General features: G+C 43.5%; 1 protein-coding gene across 48 annotated transcripts in view; it reads right to left on the bottom strand.

Moving 5' to 3' along the window:
• Positions 1-25,371, bottom strand: part of PHLDB2 (pleckstrin homology like domain family B member 2) — a 237,411-nt gene that overhangs the window by 101,037 nt on the left and 111,003 nt on the right. For 29 of the 48 annotated variants that reach the window (XM_089330755.1, XM_017347099.4, XM_089330756.1 and 26 more), the window contains exon 2: positions 18,697-18,811. In XM_089330755.1, the coding sequence (XP_089186881.1) occupies positions 18,697-18,805 (109 nt within the window). In that variant the 5' untranslated portion in view covers positions 18,806-18,811. Of the gene's footprint in view, positions 1-1,997; positions 3,585-5,267; positions 5,379-5,630; positions 6,105-18,696; positions 18,812-25,371 lie in introns of those variants that run through there. The other 19 variants (XM_089330760.1, XM_070072088.2, XM_070072089.2 and 16 more) reach the window with 4 other exon arrangements.

Genomic DNA, 25,371 nt, shown 5'->3' with positions numbered 1-25,371 from the left:
AATTCGGTATGATGTATAAGAAATATTTTGCCTGCATTCCCATGGCTTGCAGTTTCCTCAATAACTCTTAATCTGTGCTTGAAAACCTACTTCTGCAATGACATAAGCAGTATGGCAGCCAGACACTACTTTCCAGTCAGTGCCTCTGAATATCTATCTCTTGAATATGAAGCACTCTTCAGACTGGGTCTGAACTGGTCCAAAGAATGCAGTCACCAGCTTCCCTGTGTTTTATTTGCCCTTGTTTTAGCAGCTCAGCGATCAAGAAATAAATCTTGGGAAACTCTAGTAATCTTTAGCTTTTTGTTTTGCTATTTCATGGACTAATTCCACAGGCATATAGCAATCTGGAGAAGTCACATGCTACGTGCAAACAAAACATTTTCAGAGGATCAACACCCATTTCCACTGACCTCTAGATTTAGTAGCTGGTCTTAGAAAAGGCTGACCTGGCACAAGGTGACAATATTAAATATTGGCAGACACAAACGTTTTCTTCCTCTTAGTTAGTAAGGGAAGGAAAAGCAGTTGATCAGAAATCAGCCTACCCACCCTAAACAAATAGCTCTTGTAAAAGCTTCCCTAAAACTTCTCCCTACAACTTAGCTGTTACCCTATATCTCACTTATCTGTTTCTCTGAATAGCAAACTTCTGCAACCACTACCTTTCCCATTCCTCAGTAGAATGATTTTTACACTTTGGTTTCTCTAATTGGACATTAGTTGCTAAAGAAAAAACAATCTTGCCTTTAAAGTAAGTACAATACAAAGACTCTTTCCAACTATGCTTAGAAATATACCTAACTATCCAGAAAACAACTGTGTACAAATTAAATTCTGAAAGCTCAAATGTCTGGGTGACAGTGGTTGTTCCACTTGACTAAATGTTTATTTTAAAGGGAGTTGAAAATGTGAGCTACGCTTTTGCCCTTATTTCCTTTCAAATAACAAGCATCACACTAATCAATTTCCAATAAATCCTGGCAGCTAATGATTACTTTAAAACTTAATTCAGCCTCCTCTCTTATCATTTGGAAGCAAACAGTAATTGAATGGACAGACAAAACATGACCATGAAAATATTACTATATCCCTTTAACATAGCACCTGCAGGGGGCACACCCTTACAAGTGTCAACAATTTTGAGTCATTTCTAAATGTACCGCTAGGTACTTGCTAGGTACTTGGCTTTGAAGTGCATGCACTGGCTAGTTTCAAAATGATAAGAAACAACTTTAGCATTATTCAGTGTGTTTATCTCTTCCAGGAAGGGCATACAAAAAACTCTCTTGTATCAACAGAACCTCCTGGATTTGAGGCTTAGAGAATATAACTCCCATGGCAGGCCCACTTGGCACACAGAACTAGAATCCATAATCATGAACCTCATGGCTAACCAGGGTAATGCAAATGTGAGGATACACATGTTTGTAATTGATCAGGCCATATGTGCACAACTTTTCTAGTAATCAAAAACTCCTTTTCTATAAACAGAGCCCCTCACAATTACCATGCATTTTAAACTCACTCAGAGCATTAACAATAATTTTAAGTTACTATCATTTTCTTCCTGATTAGGTAAACAGAATGGGGGAGGTGTGGGTTGTAAGAGAACTGCAATGGACCATGAGTTAGGGGATTTGGTTTGCAGGTTCTGCCATTATCTAGGTATGTGAGTGGATTCAAGGCAAAAGACACAGATAAGATAGTTAAAGCTCCTTTTATCCCCCAAATTATTTTGTTCTACCTGCCCAAATCATAGGCCAGCTTGAATTATCTTCAGATTTCTTCTCTCTTCGAGACCCACTCATCTGCTTGTGACTTTCCCCCACAATTGCCCCAACACAGGCTCACCTCCTGTAGGACAGCTGTCTTGTATCCCTCCACACTGAGGGGTCTTTCCATCCCTCCAAGATAAGCCTGTTCATGCATGTACTCTACGCTTAACTCATAAGGCAGGGAAAGGCCAGCAAGAGCTCAAAGCTTCTGTTTCGTACCTGGATTCAAAGGCGGCATCTGCTACGCCTGTGCAGCCATCTGCTGCCTACTCTGCCATGGAAAGGATGCTGCAGGCCTCAGAAGGGGCGTGTTATTGTCACACGATGGGATCACCCCGTTCGTGGGTCTGACTCTCCCAGACATATGCTCCACAGTCACCATGGCTAACACCAACCCTGCTCCAGCCCTCCTCACAGTGACCAGTGCTTCTAAGCTCTCATGATGAAGCAGATCTAGTGGTTTTATGTGCATTTTTAAAATTCCCATTTGCCCGCATATCAATTTTTAATTCTCTAAGCATGGATACACTTAGATAGACTTAGTCACTTGAGACCCTATAAGTTATTAATCCCTGGGCATCTCAGTTTTTACATATGAAAAAGGAAAGGTTTGATCACTGCAGCCCTTGTGGTCTAACACTGAAATGCAATTCCATCTTCAACCCACACAACAAGCTCCTTCGCCTCTGGGCATATTAAGACTCTTCTTGTCAAGGGCAAAGGAATCTTAAGCAGAAAAAAGGCTTCTATGACCTGGTCTCTTTGTCTTAAACAAGTTTCTTGCAGGATCTAATTAGATTAAGACCCCTAATCTTGTTAACATAAGCCTTTGAGGTAATACTCAAATGCTGGGTGTGGGGTTGGATGACTTTTGTCTGTGTGTCCTGTGCATTGTATACTATTGAAGAACATCCAAGGCTCTACCCACAGCAAACCAATAGCTTCTGTTGTTCCCAGTTGAGACAATCAAAAATGCATTGTCAACATCCCCTGTAGGATAAGATCCCCTCCTCACTGAAAACTATTGCTTTACGCTTAATGGAACGTCAACAAGTTTCTTGACATGGAATTTTAAAATAAGCTTAGTTTTGGCACTAAAAAAAATTGAAATCCATACATACCAGAGGTCTTCAAAACATTCATGGAAAACATGTATTGTGGGAAATTATGCATGGATTTAACTTTTTTGCACCAAAGTAAACTTACCTTTTAATTCCATTTTTTTCATGAACTTTTTAAAGTACCCCATATTAGTAGGGTCTTTAGATAAATCATTATCACTTTTAAGCTTTTTTGTTTCAAAAGGAGACTTTTACACATTTACCAATTAAGTACACACAGACTGACCAAGTACAGGTAGGCATCACACCTGGAAAATGTGCAAGTCATCCATAGCACTGCCTCCCTGCTAAGGGTTAAAAATTAGCATTTCCTAACCTCGACTACTCTAACCTAACCAAAACCTCAAATACTCTTTCAAAGTATTTAAAAGTAATTCTGTCTTCCTGCGTGCACTCCAGAACCAACCCTGGTAATAAAGACCTCAAAGTAGGGCTTTGAAGAAAACAGCAAAAGCTAAAGGTTGGTTTAATCACTTTGGTTTCTCCTTCCCTCTTCCTTACAAAAAAAAAAAAAAAAAAAAATCTGTTAAAAATGTCTGGAAAGGCTGCTATTGCTAAAGCATTCTGGTTCTGGTGGTGGGAGGTTCCTAAAGAGAGAAATCAGCAACTAAGAGCCCAATTTCCCAAGTCTCTTTCCCTCCCCCACTTCAAACAGGGATCCAGGAGACACCCCCTGCAGAGGGTCCCAGCCCCCAAGGAGCTGCACTGCCAGCTGTTGGAAACAGATTGCAGCCTGCGAATTGACTGAAATGATGACTACCCTTAACCAAACATTTCATTTTTCCATTTGTGAGAGAGGCTGGGATTCGCAAACCTCTGGGTCCCAGGAGGTGAGAGCTCTTCTAGTCAGCTAAGGGCAAAGCCTCAGCGCCCTCCTGCTATTAAAGGAACCGCCTGTTAGAAACGTTTGGGAGACTTTCCAGTTTCTTAAGTACATATGATGTTTAAATTTCCACATTAAGTGTATAAGGGGAAAACCCCCTTTAAAATAACTGCATCGAGAATGTGAAAGGGGAACCATTTAATAGACACAACTGTTACTTTTCAAAGACCCTAGCTCCTTATTCAAACAAATATTTACACAATCGAGGGCCATGGCATGAGTGATATAGCCAGCCTGTTAAAATAGTGGGCAACCCTAAAGGTTTATTTATCCCAAATCCGACTACTCTGTTGCTACCCTACCAGGAACCAAGAATTCAAGTGTCCCACAGGGCAAAAGTTTAACCCTGCAAAACTGTGACACCCCACCCCACCCCACCCCCCCCCGTCGACTTCTCGCAGCTGAACTCAGAAGTTAGAACCCCCAGAGATGTGTCTCAAACGCCAGAAAGCCGAAAAGTCACACGTCCGAAGCTTGACCTTCTCCATCTGTGATTTACACATTCACAGAACCAAGGGAAAGGGGGCTGACAAAGGTTTTCTCTCCAAAGGACTCCACGTTCGCACGCCTCTCCCAGCGGCTGGCCCTGCGCCCCAGAGCTCCGAGGACCACTCCGGAGCAGCCGGAGCAGCACTTCTGTCTAGGCAAGTGGGCAGGGCCAGCAACGAGGATTTCCAGCCCCAGGAGAAGGCGGCGGGCGGCGCTCCCTCTTTTACATAAGAAAGGTAAAGGAGGCGCCGCTGGAGGCAGGTTCCACTTCCAAAGCTCTTTCAAACAGGAAACCCCAACCCTGGGAGGGACAGCCTGTCAGCCTTTTAATTTCCTGGCGGTGGCGGGAGTCAGCCGGGTCCTCAGGCTTTAATAAGTGATGACTGTGAGTGCTAAGTTACTAAACGTCCGACTCTCTCTCTCTCTCTCTCTCTCGCTGCTCTGCGCGCGGGACGCTGCAACGCCGGTCCCAGCCCTCGCCGCTGCTCCCAGCCGCTATCTCTCGGGGTGCGCGGACGGCCACGCCAAAAACTTTCAGGGGACTTCAGATCGAGTCAGAATCGGAGGCTCACACCGGCGAGCCTCCTCCTTCGAAGACGAAATGAAACTCGAAGCGCTGCTAGCCAGCAATCTGGGGGCCGGGGGTCTTCCCAGGTCCCGCGCCCCACGCCTTCCAGCAACTGAACTTCTCTTTTTCCTGAGGATCTAGCCCGCAGGGTCCGATCCCTCTCTCCAGGCGCATTCCAGAGATGTCGGCAAAAGTTGCTCCTGGTCCCCCCAAATCCTGCCTGTTCCCTACACGCACTCCGGAAAGCATCTCCCCCCTTCCCAGTATCCCCTCAACTAAGGGTCCACCCAGCACCCCAGGGTAATGCACAGTGGAGTTCACGGCCCCCCGAAGCTGCGCAGCCCAGGATCCGCCGACCCCAGTCCCGGCTTTTGTCCCTGCAGCCTGCAAGAGAAGAAAGGGGAGTCTGCGCCCCGGCGCCCACTCACCCACTCACCGTCTCATCTTCCCTCCGGGCGATCGCTCTCCGCCGGCCCCGCCGCCCTCCGGCCTGGCCCTCGCCCCCGCCCACCCTTCGCTCCCTCCCTCCGGCCCGGGCCCCGGCCCCCTCCCCGCCGCAGCTCCAGCCGCGGCCGTGCGCCTAGCGGCCACCCGGGACTGGCGCTGCGCGGTCAGCGCGCCCCTCCTCGGCCTGCGCCGCCACTGCCTCCTCTCCGCCCCCAACTCTTCGCCTGCACAGCCGGCGGCGACCAACTCGGCGGCGGGGGGAGGCCGCGCCCCCCGGGGATCCGCCTTGGCGCGCTGTAGTCGCGCGGCTCCCCGCTGCCGGCCGACGGCCGCTCTCTCCTCACCTGGTGCTGCGGCGCCGCCGGTGTCTGCGGCCGGAGCTGGAAAGCGCGCTCGGTGAGCCGCGCCACGCCGTGCGGTTCCCCCGGGCGGCGGCGGTGGTGGGCTCCGCGCGGCTCCGCCTGGCGCGCCCCGGCCCCTCTGTGAGCAGCGCGGCGTGCACCGAGGGAGTGGGAGCCGTGAAGGGGGCGAGCCGCGCCGCTCCCGGGCGGGTGCTGCTGGTGGAGCCGGCCTTAGCGCCCGCTCGCCGGGCACCAGCTTCTCTTGAGCCGCACTCACAGCAAGGCAGGAAAGACTTTTGTTGTTGTTTTTAATGAGCTGGCAGAAGGGCGGGAGGGTATCTCTCCTCCGGCGCTGATTTCCTTAGCCGACAACGCCGTTTCCACTGGGAAACTCCAGCTGGCCACACCTCCACCCGACCGGTCGCCCGCTGGCAGGTTTACCTGACGCGTCAGGAAAGCAGCTTTGCAAACTCATTGGAGTGCGACTTCGGCTTAGGGCTGGACTCAGGAGGGTTAAAACTTTTTTTTTTTTTTTTTCTGAATGGTTGGGACCAATGACAATAGCGTTGATGTGCAATTCCTGAATTCCTGCCCCCGGCCACCACACGCGGGGGTGTGAACCTGGCTCAATTCTGGACGTCTCCTTAGGGTTACATACATGAGGGACGACAGCCCTGGAGAAACTCACGGCAGCAAGAAAGCGCAACCAAGGGCAAACCCTTGAACTTGCGAGCAGCTCCCAGAGACACTGTCTTCATCTATGCAATGATACTGATGCTGCGAGGCAGTGGACAGGCTTCCGGGTGATGCATCAAAAGTACCCATCACCGTGACTAGAACTCAGTAGTCATTTTGTAGCTTATTTAATACACTTTTCCTATAGTAAGTAAAAGTGTGACTTTTAATCTCAAACCGACTCACCCACAGCATGCTTGGAGTTTAATGTTGTCTTTTTTCCTTGCTGTCCTAGATGTTTGTCCCCACAGAAACACACACTGATCAATCATCACTTTCCCCTTTTTTTACTGGGTCATCACCATCAACATAAAATCGTGTTAGGTACCCAGTCTTAAAAAAAGAAAAAAAAAAAACCTCCCACTGCCTCCTCCAGCCATTTGCCCTTTTATCTGCTCAGCTAGAGCAAAACACCTTTAAAGAGTTAAGAAAATCTGCCTCCAAGTTCTCGCTTCCCAATTACCCTACTCAAGCGTGTACTTCTACAATATGCCTAGAACCGTTCTTGCTGAGATTTAACGATGAAGCCGAAAGGTTGCTTCTCAGTCCTCATCTTTACTTGAACTGTCAGCAGCGATTAGCAGCTGGTTAGTTTCTCCTCTCGGAGTCACTGTGCTTGACTTTCAAGATACAACATTTTCATGGCAGTGTTCTTACCCCACTGGTTGCAATTTCTGTCTCCTTTGCTAATTCCTTCTCTTCTCCCAGCCTCTGAGCCTGGGAGTGCCCAGAGTTTAAAGTTTGGACCACTTGTCTCAAGCTACATTTCCTCCTTTGATGACTTCATCCTGTCTCATGGCACTAAATACCATCTATGTGTTTCTGACTCCCAAATTCCACCTCCGACCTGGCCCTGTCCCCTGAACTCCAGGCTCCCAGCAGCTGCCCACCTGACTATCTCCCAGGCTTCTCACACTTAGTATTTCCCACACTGAAATTACTCCCTCTGTCCTTCAACTGCCCTATCCCAACTGAAGTCTTCCTCCTATAGGGCTAAATCCTTGGAGTCATTCTTGAGCTTTCTATTTTGCTCACATTTCAAATCCAACCCATCAGGATATGCTTTTTGCGCCATTTACAGAACGTATCCAGACTTGAATGCCTTACCAGCTCCATGGTTGTTACTGCCCAAGTCTCATCTCCCAGCACCTGATTGAGTACCCTTGTCCCGTTGGTACTTGTGCTGCCACACAAGACATTTTCCACACAGCAACCCGAGGGATCCTTTTTGAACTTTAAGGCAGTCCACATTCACTCTCTCCTTAAAGTCGCGCAAGTGGTCCCCGACTCCCTCAGAACAAAAAGCACCATGCATACAGTGGCCCAGGAACAACACGTGGCCTGTCCTTCTTTGGCATCCTCTCCTCCCTTTCTCATTTCACCACTTAGCTCTGCCACTATGGCCTTCTTGATATTCCTAGACCTGTTGCCCGGCCAGGTATCCTCCCACCTCAGGGTTTTCATGCTAGCGGCCACTCTGCTTGGGACTCGTCCCCTCCCCCACCCCCACGTAACTGATGGCCTACTTCCTCACCACCTTCCCTTGTTCATGATTTTGTTCAGGGGCCAGGGTTGTGGCCTAGTGGGTAAAGCCATTGCCTGTGATGCCGGCATCCCACATGGGCACCAGTTAGTGTTCAGGCTGTTCTAGTTCCCAGCCAGCTCCCTGTTAATGGCCTGGGAAGAGCAACGGAAGGTGACTCAAATATGTGGGTCTCTGCCACCCATGTAGGGACCCGGATGAAGCTCCTGGCTTTGGCCTGGCCCATCCCTGGCTGCTGTAGCCATCTGGGGAGTGAACCAGTGGATGAGAGTTCTCTCTGTCTCTCCCTGTCTTCTCTAACTCTGACTTTCAAATACATAAATAAATATTTAACACAAAATTTGAAGAAAAAAGGAAAAGATTTTGTTTGGATGTCGCCATGTTACTCAGGTCTACACAAGAACATTATCCATACCAGTAAACTTTATTTTTTATTGACACAATTATCACCTTCTACCATATTGTAAAATGTACGTTCTAACTTTGTTTATCCTCAATCTCTCCTCACCAGAATGTGAACATTAAGCAGTCAGAGGTCTCTAGCTGTTCTCCAGTGCTTTATCACTAGTGTGCCTTGGACAGTATCTGGCAAGAATGAATGATGACTTTGACCCAAAACATTGTGTTTGCAATTTTACCTTGTCTGGAGCAAGGCCAGCAATACCACTATATAGGCATCTGAGACATGCATAGTAACACAACATACCCAGAATAACCATAATTAAGTTGCCAATATTCCTGTATAAGAAAAAAAAAGCTAACAGTTCTGGAGAGCAACTATTACTATCTATATTAGGCATGTGATAATATAAGTTTATCAAACCTATGACAAAAGTACCCTTATCACAACCATTTTATGAGTGAGCAAATGAGCAAGGAACAAGTTGGTTGTCACCCAGTTGGGAAGGTGAAAATTTGAGCCATGCAGCAGTGGGTGGCTCTGGAGACCATGCTGTGAAATGCTACCGTCCACCTCTTCCTAGCTGTGCGTGTTGCCAGAGCAAGATTCTGTATAAAGAAAGAAGGTTCTAATTACCAGACAAAAGGGAATCCACTGGCCTCCTCTCACTGCCTTGTTTTATCTGTTGACATCTCTGTATTTCAAATAGCAAAACTCTTTGATGTCCAGATGGGGTCATTTTATTCAAATTCACTGTTTTCCAAGACTTGATACATGGAAGGGGCTTGAGAAGTAGTCTTCTGGTGTGACTTTCTAAGTGAGGAAGGCCTACATGCTTCTCTGGGTACTTAGTGTGGTTTTCCAATAGCTTTCTTAATGCCATAGCTGTCTGGCAATAGAAGTGATCTACAGAGGCCATCGTTAACTGCTGAATGCGAACTCTAACACCGTAAAATATACAGAAGGAACTCGACAAGTAACAACTATTATTACTGTTATTATTATTATCACCAGACTGTCTTGTAATTGTGTAGATGTTTTTTTGAAAATAGAAAATAAATAAAGCAGTGAGCTCTTTCCTTTCGCATTTTCTGGGTTCTTTAAAGTTTCCTACTTGGTCACAGAGCAGAACCACATCGCCTTGGCTGTGGTTCCCCACCACCCACTGGGGATGCTGTGCTGTAAGCCTTCCATGGGTGTCTGCTCCTCCAGCAGCTCTGGTGACTATGGCATCAGATCCTACTTTTCTGTATCCCCCACCCTCACAGGTGGGAAAAGGAATTATTTTTACTATTGTTTCCTTTCATTAACAAAGACTGGCTGCACCAGATAAGCTTGTTATGTCCTGAATCCGTGAATCTCTTCCTTTCTCTGTACTGATAGCTTAAAAAGGTTTCGTAGCTATTGACTCAGCCCATTCTCATCCCAGTGCAACTCCAGGGACAGCTGTTCTGGGAGACAGGCAGACCCCAGTTGTTAGACCCTGACTCAGCCTCTTTACTCTCAGTCCATTATTTGCCCTCATTGAAAAACAAACTTCCATTCTGAAAAGTGTGACTAATGACACGCAACACATATTTTCTGAATTCTTTTCACAGAGGATAGATAGCTCAAAGAGAGCTCAAAGGAGAGGTTTCTAACCACAGTTGCCCTTCTGAGGAACTGTCACTAATGAATTGACTATCATGTTGTACACTGTCCTATAGGAGTCCCACATCACACGCTCCTTAGAATTTAGTACCAAAGTAAATTTGCTCTCTCTTAGAAAATAACTGTAACTTCCTTAGAAAAGGTGTCTTCACTTATTTTCACACTGGATTTGCAATTGTTGTTAAGGACAACTATGTAAACCAATGTATCCCATTGTGTGCTGGTTTCCAGGAAGCTCAGGGTCAAACTTCCTATTAAATTATTGTGTAAGGTAGCAAAGACTTTACTCTCTCTCTTCCTTTTTTTACATCTTTGGATTTTCATTCCAATAATATTACTGTATATTTTGATTTTACTATAAGTCCTTAGCTATATATTTAAATATATGAATATATAAATAATAAATTAACTGTTCAAATTAATACCATAAAATTAACCAACATTAAAGTGGAAATCAGATGAACTTCCAAGGCGCACAAAAAGCAAACACCTCAATTTTGTCTCCTTCGTAAGTTTAATTATTATTTCCATTATATAAGATTGGTTCTCTCACTATGAGAGAAATCGAAATCCATTTGGAATGTCTGATTAATTTCTGTATTAAATTTTCTCTTTCTGCCCTACCCCAATCTTTTCTGTGAGTTTATATTGCAACCAGGCAGGAAAAGGAAGCTGGTGTGTGTGTGTGTGTGTGTGTGTGTGTGTGTGTATTCCCCTTTAGATTAACCTATCCCAGCTGTGTTTCTCTGGCCCACTTTTCTAATCACTTGAAGACCCTGAATTGGCCTCTTTTCCTGCATGGAAGGCTTTTTTAAAAAGGAGTTTTCTGTGTATCTTATCTGCTTATCACAGAAAATACCAGCTCTCCAAACCAGTGTACCTCAACACTTGCAGGGAGCTCAGCTTTTCTTCTCCATGTTGGTCCTCTTTATTTCCCTTTTCATCTGGCTACCATGGTTCCCCACTTATCTCACACTTTGATTTCAAAGTCACAAATATTCAGGCATCAGTCACTAGAGACTTCTCATGATAATGCAGAAAGTGAGGAACATTACAGCTAAGTTTACTAAGCAATTCTCTGTTCCACATGGTGTCCCTAGATTCAGGGAAGACAGAGATAAAATCAGACATTTTATGCTGAGTGTATATGAGCAGTATTCAAAAATTAATAGAATATGCAATATTATTAAGCATGGATTTCAAAATATTTTGCACCAAAATGATTTTATTTTTTTAATTCTATTTTCCACAATTTAAAGAACCCTTGTTGAAAGAGTTTACGCCTAGCATGTAATGTAATGAGATAATGTAATGTAATACATAATGGTTTTTAAAATGATACAGAAGAGTTTAGATAAAGGAGAATGTGTACCTAATGAGTTCATTGAGGGAGACAGCATATGTGACTTTCATACTGAGAAGAATGAAAGGTCTATGCAGAGGAAATGGTCAAGGCAAGGGAGATTTGGGTAAGGGTGAGTAACGGCGCTGCCTGTGGAGGGGGTTTGCGGGGAGCGTCTGGTAGGAGATAAGCTCCAGGGAGCTGGAGCCAACTTTGTGGGGAGGGGAGAGTCAGAGCTTTGAATTTTAGATTTCATGTCTACTCCCATTTTAATTATGTCCTGAAAATGACAGGAAGGACCTGTGGCTCTGTAGGAAGTAGTAGACCAAGTCCTTACTTCTCAAGAGTAACCTTGATTGTAAATGGCCTCAACGCTCCAGTTAAAAGATACTAACTGGCCAAATGGATTTAAAAACAAGACCCATCTATGTGCTGCCTACATGAAACACACCTCACCAACAAAGATACACACTGACTGAAAGTGAAAGGATGGAAAAAGGGCAGATGTAGCCTTCCTAACATCAGACAAAATAGATTTTAACACAAAAAAAATGTTAAAAGAGATGAAGAATGGGACTATGTGAAGATTAAGGGATCAATTCAATAGGAAGATGTGACTATAATAAATGTATATGCACCCAATGCCTGGCTATTTAAAAGAAATGTTAATGAATCTAAAGGGAGGCATAAATTTCAATACAAAGCACTTCAACATCCCACTTTCAATAACAAAGGACTTCAACATCCCACCTTCATCCATGGACAGATCAACTAGATAGAAAATCAACAAACACAGAGCTAATTGACACTATGGACTAAATGGACCTAACTGATATCTACAGAACTGTTCACCCCACAGTTGCAGAATACACATTCTTCTCATCAGTACATGGAACTTTCTCTAGGGTAGACCATATACTAGGCCATAAAACAAGTCTTAGCAAATTCAAAAAAATCAAAATCACACCATTCATCTTTTCTGACCAGAATGAAGCTGGAAATCCACAACTCAAGAATCTCTAGAACAAATGCAAACACATAGAGACTGAATAACATGCTCCTAAAGGAACAGTAGTCATAGAAGAAATCAAAAGAGAAATAAAAAATTTTCTGGAAAAATACATTATATTAAAACTTATGGGAGGGGCTGGATCTGTGGTGTAACAGGTTAATCCTCAGTCTGTGGTGCTGGCATCCCATATGGGCACCAGTTCTAGTCCCGGCTACTCCTCTTCTGATCCAACTCTCTGTTATGGCCTGAGAAAGCAGCAAAAGATGGCTCAAGTGCTTGGACCCTGCAACCACATGGGAGATCTGGAAGAAGCTCCTGGCTCTTGGCTTTGGATTGGCCCAGCTCCAGCCATTGCTGCCATCTGGGGAGTGAACCAGCAGGTGGAAGACTTCTCTCTCTGTCTCTCCCTTCCACTGTCTATAACTCTACCTATCAAATAAATAAATAAAATCTTTTTAAAAACCTTACAGGACACAGCAAAAGCAGTGTTAAGAGGGAAGTTTATAGCAATTGTTGCCTACATGAAAAAATTGGGAAAGTACCAAGTAAATGAGCTATCAGTGCATCACAAGGACCTATACAAACAACAGCAAGCCAAACATCAAATTAGTGGAAGGAAAGAAATAGTTAAAATTAGAGAAGTAAACAAAATGAAACCAAAAAAGCAGTACAAAAGATCAGTGAAATTGGCCGGCGCCGCGGCTCACTAGGCTAATCCTCCGCCTAGCGGCGCCGGCACACCGGGTTCTAGTCCCGGTTGGGGCATCGGATTCTGTCCCGGTTGCCCCTCTTCCAGGCCAGCTCTCTGCTGTGGCCAGGGAGTGCAGTGGAGGATGGGCCAGGTGCTTGGGCCCTGCACCCCATGGGAGACCAGGAAAAGCACCTGGCTCCTGGCTCCTGCCATTGGATCAGCGCAGTGCGCCGGCCGTGGCGGCCATTGGAGGGTGAACCAATGGCAAAGGAAGACCTTTCTCTCTGTCTCTCTCTCTCACTGTCCACTCTGCCTGTCAAAAAAAAAAAAAAAATCAGTGAAATTAAGAGCTGATTTTTGAAAAAAAAAAAAAAAAAGAACAAAATTGATACATTGGCCCAACTAACTAAAAAAAAAAAAAGCACAAGGCTCAAATCAATAAAATCAGAATGAAAAAAGAAATGTAACAACAAATGCTACAGAAATAAAATGAATCATCAGAAATTATTGCAAAGAGCTGTATGCCAACAAATTGAGAAACCTAGAAGAAATGGATAGATTCCTGGACACATACAATCTACCAAAATTGAGTCATGAGGATATAGAAAATCTAAACAGAATAATCAAGATGGAAATTGAACCAGGAATAAAGACCCTCCCAACAAAGAAAAGCCCAGGACTGGACGGCTTTACTGCTGAATTCTACCAGACATTTAAAGAAGAACTAGCTCCAATTCTTCTCAAGCTACTCAAAACAATCGAAAGGGCAGGAATCCTCCCAAACTCCTTCTATGAAGTCTGCATCACCTTAATTCCTAAACCAGACAAAAATACAACAGAGAAAGAGAACTATAGACCAATTTCCATGATGAACATAGAAGCAAAAATTCTCAACAAAATATTAACTAATAAAACCCAACAACACATCAGAAAGATCATTCACCCAGACCAAGTGAGATTTATCCTTGGTATGCAGGGATGGTTCAACATTCACAAATCAATATATATGACACATCACATTAACAAACTGAAGAAAAAAACACATGACTATCTTTATAGATATAGATAAATAATTTGATAAAATACAACATACTTTCCTGATGAAAACATTAAGCAAATTGGGTATAGAAGGAACATTCCTCAATACAATCAAAGCAATGTATGACAAACTCATGGCTAGCATCCTATTGAATGTGGAAAAGCTGGAAGCATTTCACCTAAGATCTGGAACCAGAAAAGGATGCCCATTTTCACCACTGCTTTTTTTTTTTTTTTTTTTTTTTTTTTTTTTTTTTTTTTTTTTTAACAGGCAGAGTGGACAGTGAGAGAGAGAGACAGACAGAAAGGTCTTCCCTTGCTGTTGGTTCACCCTCCAATGGCCGCCGCGGCCAGCGCACCGCGCTGATCCGATGGCAGGAGCCAGGCACCTCTCCTGGTCTCCCATGGGGTGCAGGGCCCAAGCACTTGGGCCATCCTCCACTGCACTCCCTGGCCACAGCAGAGAGCTGGCCTGGAAGAGGGGCAACTGGGACAGAATCCGGCGCTCCAACCGGGACTAGAACCCGGTGTGCCAGCACCGCAAGGCGGAGGATTAGCCTAGTGAGCCGCAGCGCCAGCCACCACTGCTATTTAATATAGTCCTGAAGGTTTGTCAGAGCCATTAGGCAAGAAAAAGAAATCAAAGGGATACAAATTGGAAAGGGGAAGTCAAATTATCCCTCTTTCAGATGACATGATTCTATATATAGGGGATCCAAAATTCTCCACTGAGAGACTTTTGGAACTCATAAGAGAGTTTGGTAAAGTGGCAAGATATAAAGTCAACATAGAAAATTCACAGATTTTGTATACACAGATTTTGTACACATAGAAAATGCCATGGCTGAGAAAGAACTTTTAAGATCAATCCCTTTCATAATAGCAACAAAAAGAATTAAATGCCTTGGAATAAATTTAGGCAAGGGTGTCAAAGATCTCCATGATGAAAGTTACAAAACACTAAAGAAAGAAATAGAAGAAAACATTTAAAAATAGAAAAATCTTCCATGTTCATGGATTGGAAGAATCAATATCATCAAAATGTTCACACCACTGAAAGCGATTAACAGATTCAACATTATCCCATTTGGGTCACCCACATAAGGTGCAGGGGTCCAAGTACTTAGGAGTGCAAATATATCTTTGACAGATGAATTTAACTTCCCAGGGGCATCAGAGGGGAACTAGATCCAAAGGTGAGCAGCCAAGATTTGAACTAGCACTCCAGTATGGTATGCCAGCGTTACAGGCAGCAGCTTAGCTTGCTGTACCACAGCACCAGGCCCTAAAGCTAACTTAAAAAAAAAAAAAAAAAAAAAAAAAAAAAAAGGCAGCTTAGCAGTGCAACAATGCACAAGAGAAAAGTTACATATATTGAAATTTTGATACTCAAGAAGCAAAAGCAGGTATGTCTAAAGGCTGCCAGATGAGCTTTCTGGGGCTCTGCTTCTGTGACCTCAACAAAAAGCCCAGGTACAATCTGAGGACCTCCCAACAACAGGAGTGCTGGTGCAGGAAATCTTCTTAGTACTTGTCACTCCTCTAGTCTGTTGAGCATTGATGTGTCATGTAATCAAGATGAGCACTGATGCTGATGTGGTTTATTGTTTTCTTACTGCAAAAGCTAGCTTTGTTCTGCATCCAGAAGCTGTCAAAATGAGCATCCAAGTGGAAAGTTCCATATATAAGCAATTTTGAAGGATTCATTTTGGGGGATGGCAACCTTACCTTATAGTAAACTTTCACTGGCAATTAGTTCTCAAAGGAAGGTTGCCTCTCATGGGATTTTAACATTTCATGATAGATTCTCAATGACTGTGAGATCATTTGAATACTTGGAGCCTATTAGAAATATCAGCCACTTGTTTTCCATTCCAGCTGCCACAATCCTCAGTATAAAATGGTTGAGGGGTAGAAGAAGGTAAGAATCACACACTGTTACGTGCCTGCACAGCACATCAAACATGCCCAGGTAATGGTCACCTTTCCCTAAGTGCTTACCTTAACCCTCTTGCTTTCTGCCTTTGTCATGATCTTATTTCCACTCATCCAAATCCCCAATCCAGGAAATTCCTCTAATCCTTCATTCTTCCATAATTGCTATTAGCAATCCATTGCCAAACACTATCACTTTTACCTTGTAAATATTTGTCTATAGTATTTTCTCTCCATCCTCTTTGCCTTCATTTGTTACCTAATATTTTCAACTGCCATTCATAGAGATGGCCAAGAACAAACACAGGGTCAAGGAGAGATGAAACCTTATTAGGCCTAGGACTGGAGGGATATTGGATGTGTGATAAGCAGGAGTCACCCAAGGAAATGGAATATGAAAGATCCTAAAAGAAAAGCTAATATCCACATTATGGAGAAAGAGAAACATCAAATTCAAGACTGCATTTGCCCATGACTGGGAATGAAATCTAGGGCAGTTGCTGATAAACTGCTTGAAATCTGAAGCCTGTATTTATGACAGCATGAGTGGATTGGGTAGAACAGAGGTAGGTAGACAGTTATCATAAACTCCTCAATCAGGCTCTAATCTTAAAAGCACTAATTAGAACTTCTAATTATTTTATTAGTCATTTTCCCCTCATTTCTACACAAAATTCTCTCTCTCTCTCTCTTTTTTTTTTTTTTTTTTTTTTTTTTTTGACAGGCAGAGTGGACAGTGAGAGAGAGAGACAGAGAGAAAGGTCTTCCTTTGCCGTTGGTTCACCCTCCAATGGCCGCCACGGCCGGCGCACTGCGGCCAGCGCACAGCGCTGATCCGATGGCAGGAGCCAGGTGCTTCTCCTGGTCTCCCATGGGGTGCAGGGCCCAAGCACTTGGGCCATCCTCCACTGCACTCCCTGGCCACAGCAGAGAGCTGGCCTGGAAGAGGGGCAACCGGGACAGAATCCGGTGCCCCGACCGGGACTAGAACCCAGTGTGCCGGCGCTGCAAGGCAGAGGATTAGCCTAGTGAGCTGCGGTGCCAGCCTCTACACAAAATTCTAATGTTTGTGAACACAAGAATCCTTTTATCGGGGCTGGCGCTGTGGCGTGGTGGGTAAAGCCACCGCCTGCAGTGACAGCATCCCATATGGGCGCCGGTTCTAGTCCTGGATGCTCCTCTTCCAATCTAGCTCTCTGCTATGGCCTGGGAAAGCAGTGGAAGATGGCCCAAGTCCTTGGGCCCCTACACCCACGTGGGAGACCTGGAAGAAGCTCCTGGCTCCTGCTTTGGATTGGCACAGCTCTGGCCATTGCAGCTACCTGGGGACTGAACCAGCGGATGGAAGACCTCTCTCTCTCTCTCTGCCTCTCCTTCTCTGTGTAACTCTGACTTTCAAGTAAATAAATAAATCTTTTAAAAAAATCCTTTTATCTTGCTTGCCATTTCCCCAGTATAGTACTTTATACATGACAGTCACTATAAAATGTTTGTTAAACAATTACATGAATTGGTTTTGAATATTGAAAATCCAATTTTCTCATCTCAATGCTTGGAATTCTTGAGTGACTCCTTGAATCCTTTAGGATAAAATAAATCTGAAATCTTCAGTTTAGCATAAAAGAAATAAAGGAATAAAAAACTGGTCATCTTTCTACTCCAGATTAGTTTCCCTCCTAATGGTTTCTATTTGCTCCCTTCTGTTCCTGCGAAGAAGGAACATTCTAACCACAATAAACTGCTTGCAGGTATTCGCATGCCGTACCCTTGCTCACCTCTCCCCTCCTAACCCCCATTCACCCGGTGATAGTTCAGCAGTCTCCCTCTCCAGAAAGCTTTGGTTAGGTGCCAAAGTATTTCACATTATCATACTGTAATTGTTCTGTCTTGTCTATATCTGCTCAAAGTATACACTCATTTCTATGTATTCTTTTGGTCCTGCTTTTTTGGAGAACCCTGACTAATACAGAGATTTTCTGTTTGGATTTCGTGTGCCTAGAACATGGCACAATGAGTAAATGAAAAATTAAACCTAGTTTGACCTCACCCACTTTGATAAAGAGGACTCCACAGTCAGTACACAGCCAGTCTGCTAATGGCAGGGAAGTAATGAGGAGGTTGACTGAAACCAGGTACCCAGCAGATCCCTAAGGCCCCTGGTTACTTCAACATCTGAGGCATAATAAAAAATAATGAGGCAAATATATGTTTTATAAGTTCACTTTTTCTGTTTCAGTGCCAGTGGAACATTTTGCAAAGATTTCCACCAGCGCTGTAAACCCTGGGAGCTGGGAGTGCAGCTGAGTTGTTCACCTCTGCTGGGAAAAGACAGCGGGACAGCCGCTGTGAGAGTTTGGAATTGATGCCTTTCTCTGACCATCCCACCCCACCCACCCCACCCATTCTTTCGTTTGGCCTTGATTTCTGAATGGCTAGTGAGTCATCGCAAAAGACCTCTCCACACCAGCTGCACTGGTCACCCTGTCACTCAGCATCAGATCTAAACAAACATGCCTTTAGAGAGGCAAGGAGCAGCACCCATGAGTGAGCACCGGACCAAAGCTCTGGCCCGGGATTGCCAGCCTCAGGCTATCTTATTGGTGCTTAATGGATTCTTGAGTTTACACAGGAAAATGCTAGTGCATTCCCAAGAGCACAAGTAGGTGCTTGTAAATATGTACCGTGAAAATCTCTGAGAATGAAATGCATATGGCAGTTCTCACCGGAGTGTTGTGCATCACAAGCTCCGTCTCCCTCAGGTTCCTCTCTTTGAGTGTCGTCCCCCTCCATCAGTCTGGCCTGCTGCATCTCAGAGGAGACACTGGAATCCATGCCAGCCTGCACACAGGGAGAAAAGAGAGGTGCCATGAGTGGGAAGCTGAAAGCTGATCTGACCTCTGAAATCAGAAGGTCAACAGATGTTGCACATCTGGGAAACACTGCTGGTGGAGTTGAAAAGCAGGCGTCCTGGTTCACAGTTATTTCCCTGCTAACCATCTTTTAGGAAGGCAAAACTACACCACAGCTATCATCAACAACAGGCACTGTTTTGGATAGAATAGTCACACATTTTTCAACAACAGATTCCAGCAACAAGTACAGCCATCTCCCCTTATCCACGGTTGTGTGTTCTGGGAACTCCACTGGATGCCTGCAACAGCAGATAGTACTGCATATGCCATATTTTGTATATAATATACTTTTTCCTATACGTCCATATCTATGATAAAACTTAATTTATAAATAAAGCACGGTGAGAGATTAACAATAGTAATAAAATAGAACTATTGGGGCCAACACTGTGGCATAGTGAGTTAAGCTGCTACTTAGGACATGGTATTTCAGATCCTAGCTACTCTGCTTTTTGCCCAGCTTCCTGCTGATGTGCCTAGGAAATTAAATTCATCTGCCAAAGATATATCTTCATTCTCATGTTTTTTGCAACACTATCCACTATAAACAAGAAAAAGAAACAACATAAGTATCCGTCCACCAGGAATAGGAAAGAAAATGTAATACACATATACAACAGAATATTACTCATCCATTAAAATGGATGAAGTTGCACGCCAGCGCTGTGGCATAGTAGGCTAAGCCTCCGCCTGTGGCACCAGAATTCCATATGGGCACCGGTTTGAGTTTCGGCTGTTCCAATTCTGATCCAGCTCTCTGCTATGGCCTAGGAAAGCAGCAAAAGATGGCCCAAATCCTTGAGCCCCTGCACCCGTGTAGGAGACCCGGAAGAAGCTTTGGCTCCTGGCTTTGGATAGGTCCAGCTCTGGCCATTGTGGCCATTTTGGGGGAGTGAAGCAGTGGATAGAAGACTCTCTCTCAGTCTCTGTAACTCTACCTCTCAAGTAAATAAATAAAATCTTAAAAAAAAAAAATGGATGAAGTCTTGTCATTTGCAACAGTGGAAATGAAATTAGAGGTCATTAAGTGAAATAAACCAAGTGAAATAAACCAAGTGAAATAAGTGAAATAAACCAAACATAGAAAGACAAATATCACATGATCTCACTCACATGGGGGTCTAAAAAATAAGTGATCTCGCAGAAGTCAAAAACATAATGCTGGTTACCAGGGGCTGGGGTGGGAGGAAGGGGAAGGGTTGATTGACAGTATTAGGTTATAGCAGTCAGAAGCTCTGAGGTTTTATTGCATATTAGGGTAATTTTAGACATTTTTAATGTACTTTATATTTGTCTATTTAACAATGCAAGCATAGGGCTAAATCAGTTTGTTTCTTAATACTGTCTCCATGCTGTCTCCCCTGAGCTTTGTTTTTCCTTTTAACTTTCTAGAGTCGGAACAAATGCTGAGCTCTTTTTCCATGGCACTTCCATAATATTCTGTGTCTGTAGATCTTGGAGTGGCAGATAGCATGTTTATCCCTGCAGTCCCAATTAATAAAGCATTGCAGAATAAACACACTGATAAGTAAGCATCCTCCTTACCATCCTCTGCTCCTAGGAGCCCTAGAAACACTGTACAAGGTGATTCCCTAACGTTCAGGGCACTAAGACAAAGTAGCCCAGGGCTCAACCTGGAGGAAATGAATCTCTTCATCCTCTTCTATTTGAAGAGCTTATGTGTGAGAAAAAAAGCATGAAAACTGATCTCAACTCTTTCCTAGGGAGACGATGCTCAAACCCTCTCAAGACGGTTCTCTTTGGTTTTGGGATCTTGATTGAACCCTGCAGCATATCCACACCTAATAACTGCAGATATTCCTAAACTAGCTCTTGGCATGTTAGTAGGGGGCTCAAGACATTTTAAATTTAATTTCCATTCTTCCCAGAGTCTTGTCTCTGGCCCCCATTGACATCTTACTACTTAAATTTGAATCTCTAGTCCAGGATGGGGCAGCTGTTAATGAAGAGGCAAAATACAAACCCGGTTCCCTAAACCGGTCTGCTTCACCTCCTCTGTGGCTTGGCAATCACAGCAAAACGCTGTGGACCATTTGAACCGAGACACTGGGTGCCTCATTAGGAAACTCTGACATCTGTCCACATGCATGCTAACAGCATTTTGTTACAATGCGTGACGCGGCAGCAGAACAGTTGTTTATAATATAATCTCCCAGTGTTTATGTGGATTTTCCTTGTGTGCAAGAATGTGACACAGCCTTTACTGATGTCCTAGCATTTCATTCTCATATAACCCTTTATGGTAGGTTCTCCTGTCTGACAGGAGAGAAAAGTAAGGATCAGGAGGAGGAATAACTTTTCTTTTTTTAAAGATTTTATTTATTTATTTGAAAAGCAGAGTTACAGACAGGCAGAGAGAGAGAGAGAGAGAGAGAGAGAGAGGTCTTCCATCCCCTGGTTCACTCCCCAAATGGCCACAACGAGCTGAACCAATCCAAAGCCATGAGTCAGGAGTTTCTTCAAGGTCTCCCATGCAGGTGCAGGGATCCAAGGACTTCTACTGTTTTCTCAAGTCACAGCAGAGAGCTGGATGGGAAATGGAGCAGCTAGGACTCGAAACAGCGCCCATATATACAGCATTAGCCTGAGTAATAACTTTTCTAAGATCACCCAGTCAATAAGAAAGTAGACCAGAAATGTCCCCAAGATTATATGACACTCTATATTCTTTCTCCCTTGTCCTATCTGCTATTTTCACACCCCCTTTCATTTCCTAAAATAAGTATGGAGGAAAAGGAAATATCCTAACCTGTAAATATGTTAGAGCCATTTAGTCATTAAAAGCAATCATCCAATATCAATGCACAGATACTAAATTAAATATTAGAAAACAGAATCCAATAGGACATTAAGGAAATATCTCATGATCAGTTAGGATTTATTTCTGGAATACAAGGATGATTCAATATGAGAAAATGTTAATATAAATTTCATATTAATATATATACAGAGAATATCATATAATTATCCTCAAATGCAAAAAGAAGAGAAAACAAAATAAGCAGCTTTGAAAGAAATTTAATGCCAGTTCCTGATAAAAACGCTCAAGAAGGGGTAGCCATTTGGCTCAACAGTTGTCACCATTTGGGGTGACCTCCTCCCATAGTGGAGTGCCTAATCTGAGTCCTGGCTACTCATCTTCTGAATCAATTTCCCGTTGATGTGCATCTGAAAGGCAGCATGTGATAGCTCAGGTTCGTGGGTCCCTGCTACCCATGAGGGAGACCTGGGTTGAGTTCTGGGCAAGGCTTTGTCTGTTGTGGGCTACTGAGGAGTGAACCAGCAGATGGAAGACCTTCCCGTCTTCCTGTCTTTCAAATAACACTCAAGAAAATAAGAATTGACTGTTTTTCCTAAACACAATAATTTGGTCCAAAAGCCAATCTTGTGCTTAGTGGGGAAATTAGAGGGGCAATTCCACTAAGATTAGGTAAGAGGCAAAGATACTCACACACTATTTCCTACTTTTGGATATAATGCTAGAGATATTAACCAATGCAATTAAAAAAGAGAAAATAATAACCATTACAGAAAACAGAAAAGAAGAAATGAAACTATTTCTGGTGATATGATAGTTTACCTTCCAGAGCTGGATAAAATAACAAACTTACACAGACAATAAAGTTAGTTTGTTTTATATTACATAAAGATAATGTTAATTTTAAAACAATTTCAAGCTGTAGAAAAGCTGCAAAAATTGCACAAAGAACATTTGTTCTGGAACCACTTGAGAATAAGTTTTGAACATAGTGCTCATTTTCCCTAATACATCAGTGTGTAACCCTTCAGAAAAGGACAGTTTCCATATGCCCACAACACAAGCATCTAAATCGGGGAATTATCACTGATACTAATGAACTTGGATTTCACAAGCCTGTTAGTGTTTAACCAAGTATACCCCAAATGGTCTTCATAGGACCCAACCTAGGAACATGTGTTCCATGTAGTTATTGTTCTCTTTGGTCCCTTTTCAGTCTGAGGAGCAGCCTGGGTGGCCTCTCACAGACTAATTCATCCTCACTCCCACCCACTCTGAACGTGGCTGATGGAAGAGCCTAGGAGAGCCACGGCAACCAAGACCTATCCTGCCAGGCATATAAAGTGAATAATTGCTTGAGTGTGTAGAGAAAACCTGGAAGTGATGTCATGCTTTTATCTTATTTAAAAAGGCTTTGAAGCAGACTGTAAAAATAGAATCCATGAAGCCCTTCACCCTTTGCTGAACGTTCCCAAGGAAAAGATAGGCTTGTTTCCACAGCGGTTCTCAGGCAGTCTCTCTTAGGTTCGATTTAGCAGTTAACTCTTAGGGTTAGTGTTCTCAGGTCTGTCTGGTCTATAGTGAACCTCAGCTAAGAAGCCACTCAGATTACTCTCTAAACAGGTACATAGATAGTCCAGCATCCCCACTGTGTTAACAATGAATTCTCAGCCTACTCTGCCTCAATGCTGTCTTGGGAATTCTTAGACATCTGTCAAATTATTCCCCAGGGCAGCAGTTTAATTTTATTTATATGTAAAGCCCACAACTACTTTTCCCTCATTGCATTTGTATGATAATCAAAGCATTCATTTTCCTCTACACTGACTTTCTGGAGGCTTTGGAAGTGTGTATGTACATACATTGGTAACTGCATTTCTGGGCTTGCTTCGATGCCTCTCTGTCCTTTACCTTTCCTGTATAACCCACCCCGACACCTGATCAGATGTGCCTTATGCCTGCAACCCAGGCTGCTTTCTTGAGCCAGGGGAAATGATCCCATGGAAAAAATTTTTTTCTTTTCTTTTCTTTCTTTTTTAGCAGCAAATTCTAGATTTCTTTTAGTGCTCAGGGTCCATGCCTTTAAAGCCAGCTCAGCCAAAGAATTTATAAATGTTGATGTTCTATTTTTCCAGCCATCTCCTTAGAGGTACAATTACCCACTCCCCTCATCTCTCCCACACAGAATTTTTTGCTACCTTTCTTTATGAGAGCCAACATTCTGAGAACAGATGCGGGGAGGGGGGGGCGGGACAGATAGAGACAGAGACAGAGATGGAGAGAGAGATTATGGAAGGATCAAATTCCTCTTCCTGATGGCCTGACCGCAAGGCAACACCAGGGAGCTTTAAAAACAAGAAACAAAAAAAGGAGTTTTTGTTTTGTTTTGTTTTTTAAATACAGAATCCTTAACCTTACTCTAAATTTTGTAGACTTTCTAAAAGAGAATCTGTGTTGGTGGGTCCAGTAATCTGTATTTTTAAGATATTTTCTAAAAGATTTCCTATTTCGCAAGTTTAACACCTGAGTAGCACTGGAGAGTTGTGCTCCACAGAACATCAGTCCAGCAGACTGCTCCTTAAAGAACTTAGAGTTTGGGAACGGATGCGATCTGTATCCCATGCTCAGCAAGCCTTGCTACCTAATAGAGTGTACATTCAACACAGAGTCTGAGGAAATGCCTATTTCATTTTGTTTAATCCAACATTTCACACGAATCTATTTGAATATGGTGCATGCTTTTTTTTTTTTTTTCCAACACAGCACATATTACCATTGTACTCCAAAGAACAGACTGTGTGAAAGACTGGTATAGGAAACCCCACTTTCCGTGCCATGGCAGATCAACAAGTGTTTGGAGCCAGACAATTCAGTAATGAATCCAATTACAGTCATTCATAAAGACTTATGGATACAAGGTTGCACAAGGCCTTTATTTCCCATGTTCTTCTCTGGCTTTTCTGTGTTCGTTCCTAAACGTAGATATTTTTTAAAAAGGATGATATTTACAATAAACAGTATGTGTTGATTGCTTCTTATGTGCCACACTCTGTTCTCAGCACACTACAGGTTTTAGACCATGACATACACAGTTCGGGTAGATTTTATTATTGTAAACATGTTGTAACAGGACACTGAGGTCCAGAGAGATTAAGTAACTAAACCACAGAAATCACACTGGAAGTTAAGTGGTGAATCTGGGATTACAGACACGAAATCCAGGCGTTCAAACTCAGTACCTGTAGTGGGAGATTGGAGTCTTCAAAAAAAAAAAAATTCATTGAAATGTGTATTATAAAAACCTTCACAGATTTCATATTTTTTGCATTAAAATCAATTTTTCTTTTGATTCCCTTTTTCCATGAACCCTTCAAAGCGCCCTCATATTCACCATTCCATCATTCTGCCTGAGTAATGAAGATTCCTTGAGAATCTCACGCACATCCAAACGTCCCTTGTGCACGGGTTCCTAAGCCCTGTCCTCAACTCCACTCTCTTGTTAGATGTTTCAGTAAGGAGCCATTATCAGCAATGCCTCACACTCAACATAGTTCCGAGAGAACTTCCTCCTTGCCTCTCCAAGCTTACCACTCCTGTTGTGTTCCTTCTTCCCGGTCATTCATGAGTTTCTGCACCTGATAGCTCCGAGCACGTCCTGCGTGTTTGGCACAATGCCCTGTTGGGATAGCCAGGTGACTAGGACTTCT

Source organism: Oryctolagus cuniculus, chromosome 4 (assembly GCF_051225735.1).
Source record: "Oryctolagus cuniculus isolate XC-2025 breed Fujian yellow rabbit chromosome 4, ASM5122573v1, whole genome shotgun sequence".
Taxonomy (NCBI): domain Eukaryota; kingdom Metazoa; phylum Chordata; class Mammalia; order Lagomorpha; family Leporidae; genus Oryctolagus; species Oryctolagus cuniculus.
The sequence above is the reverse complement of the archived record's forward strand: the minus strand, read 5'-3'. Positions and strand labels throughout refer to the sequence as shown.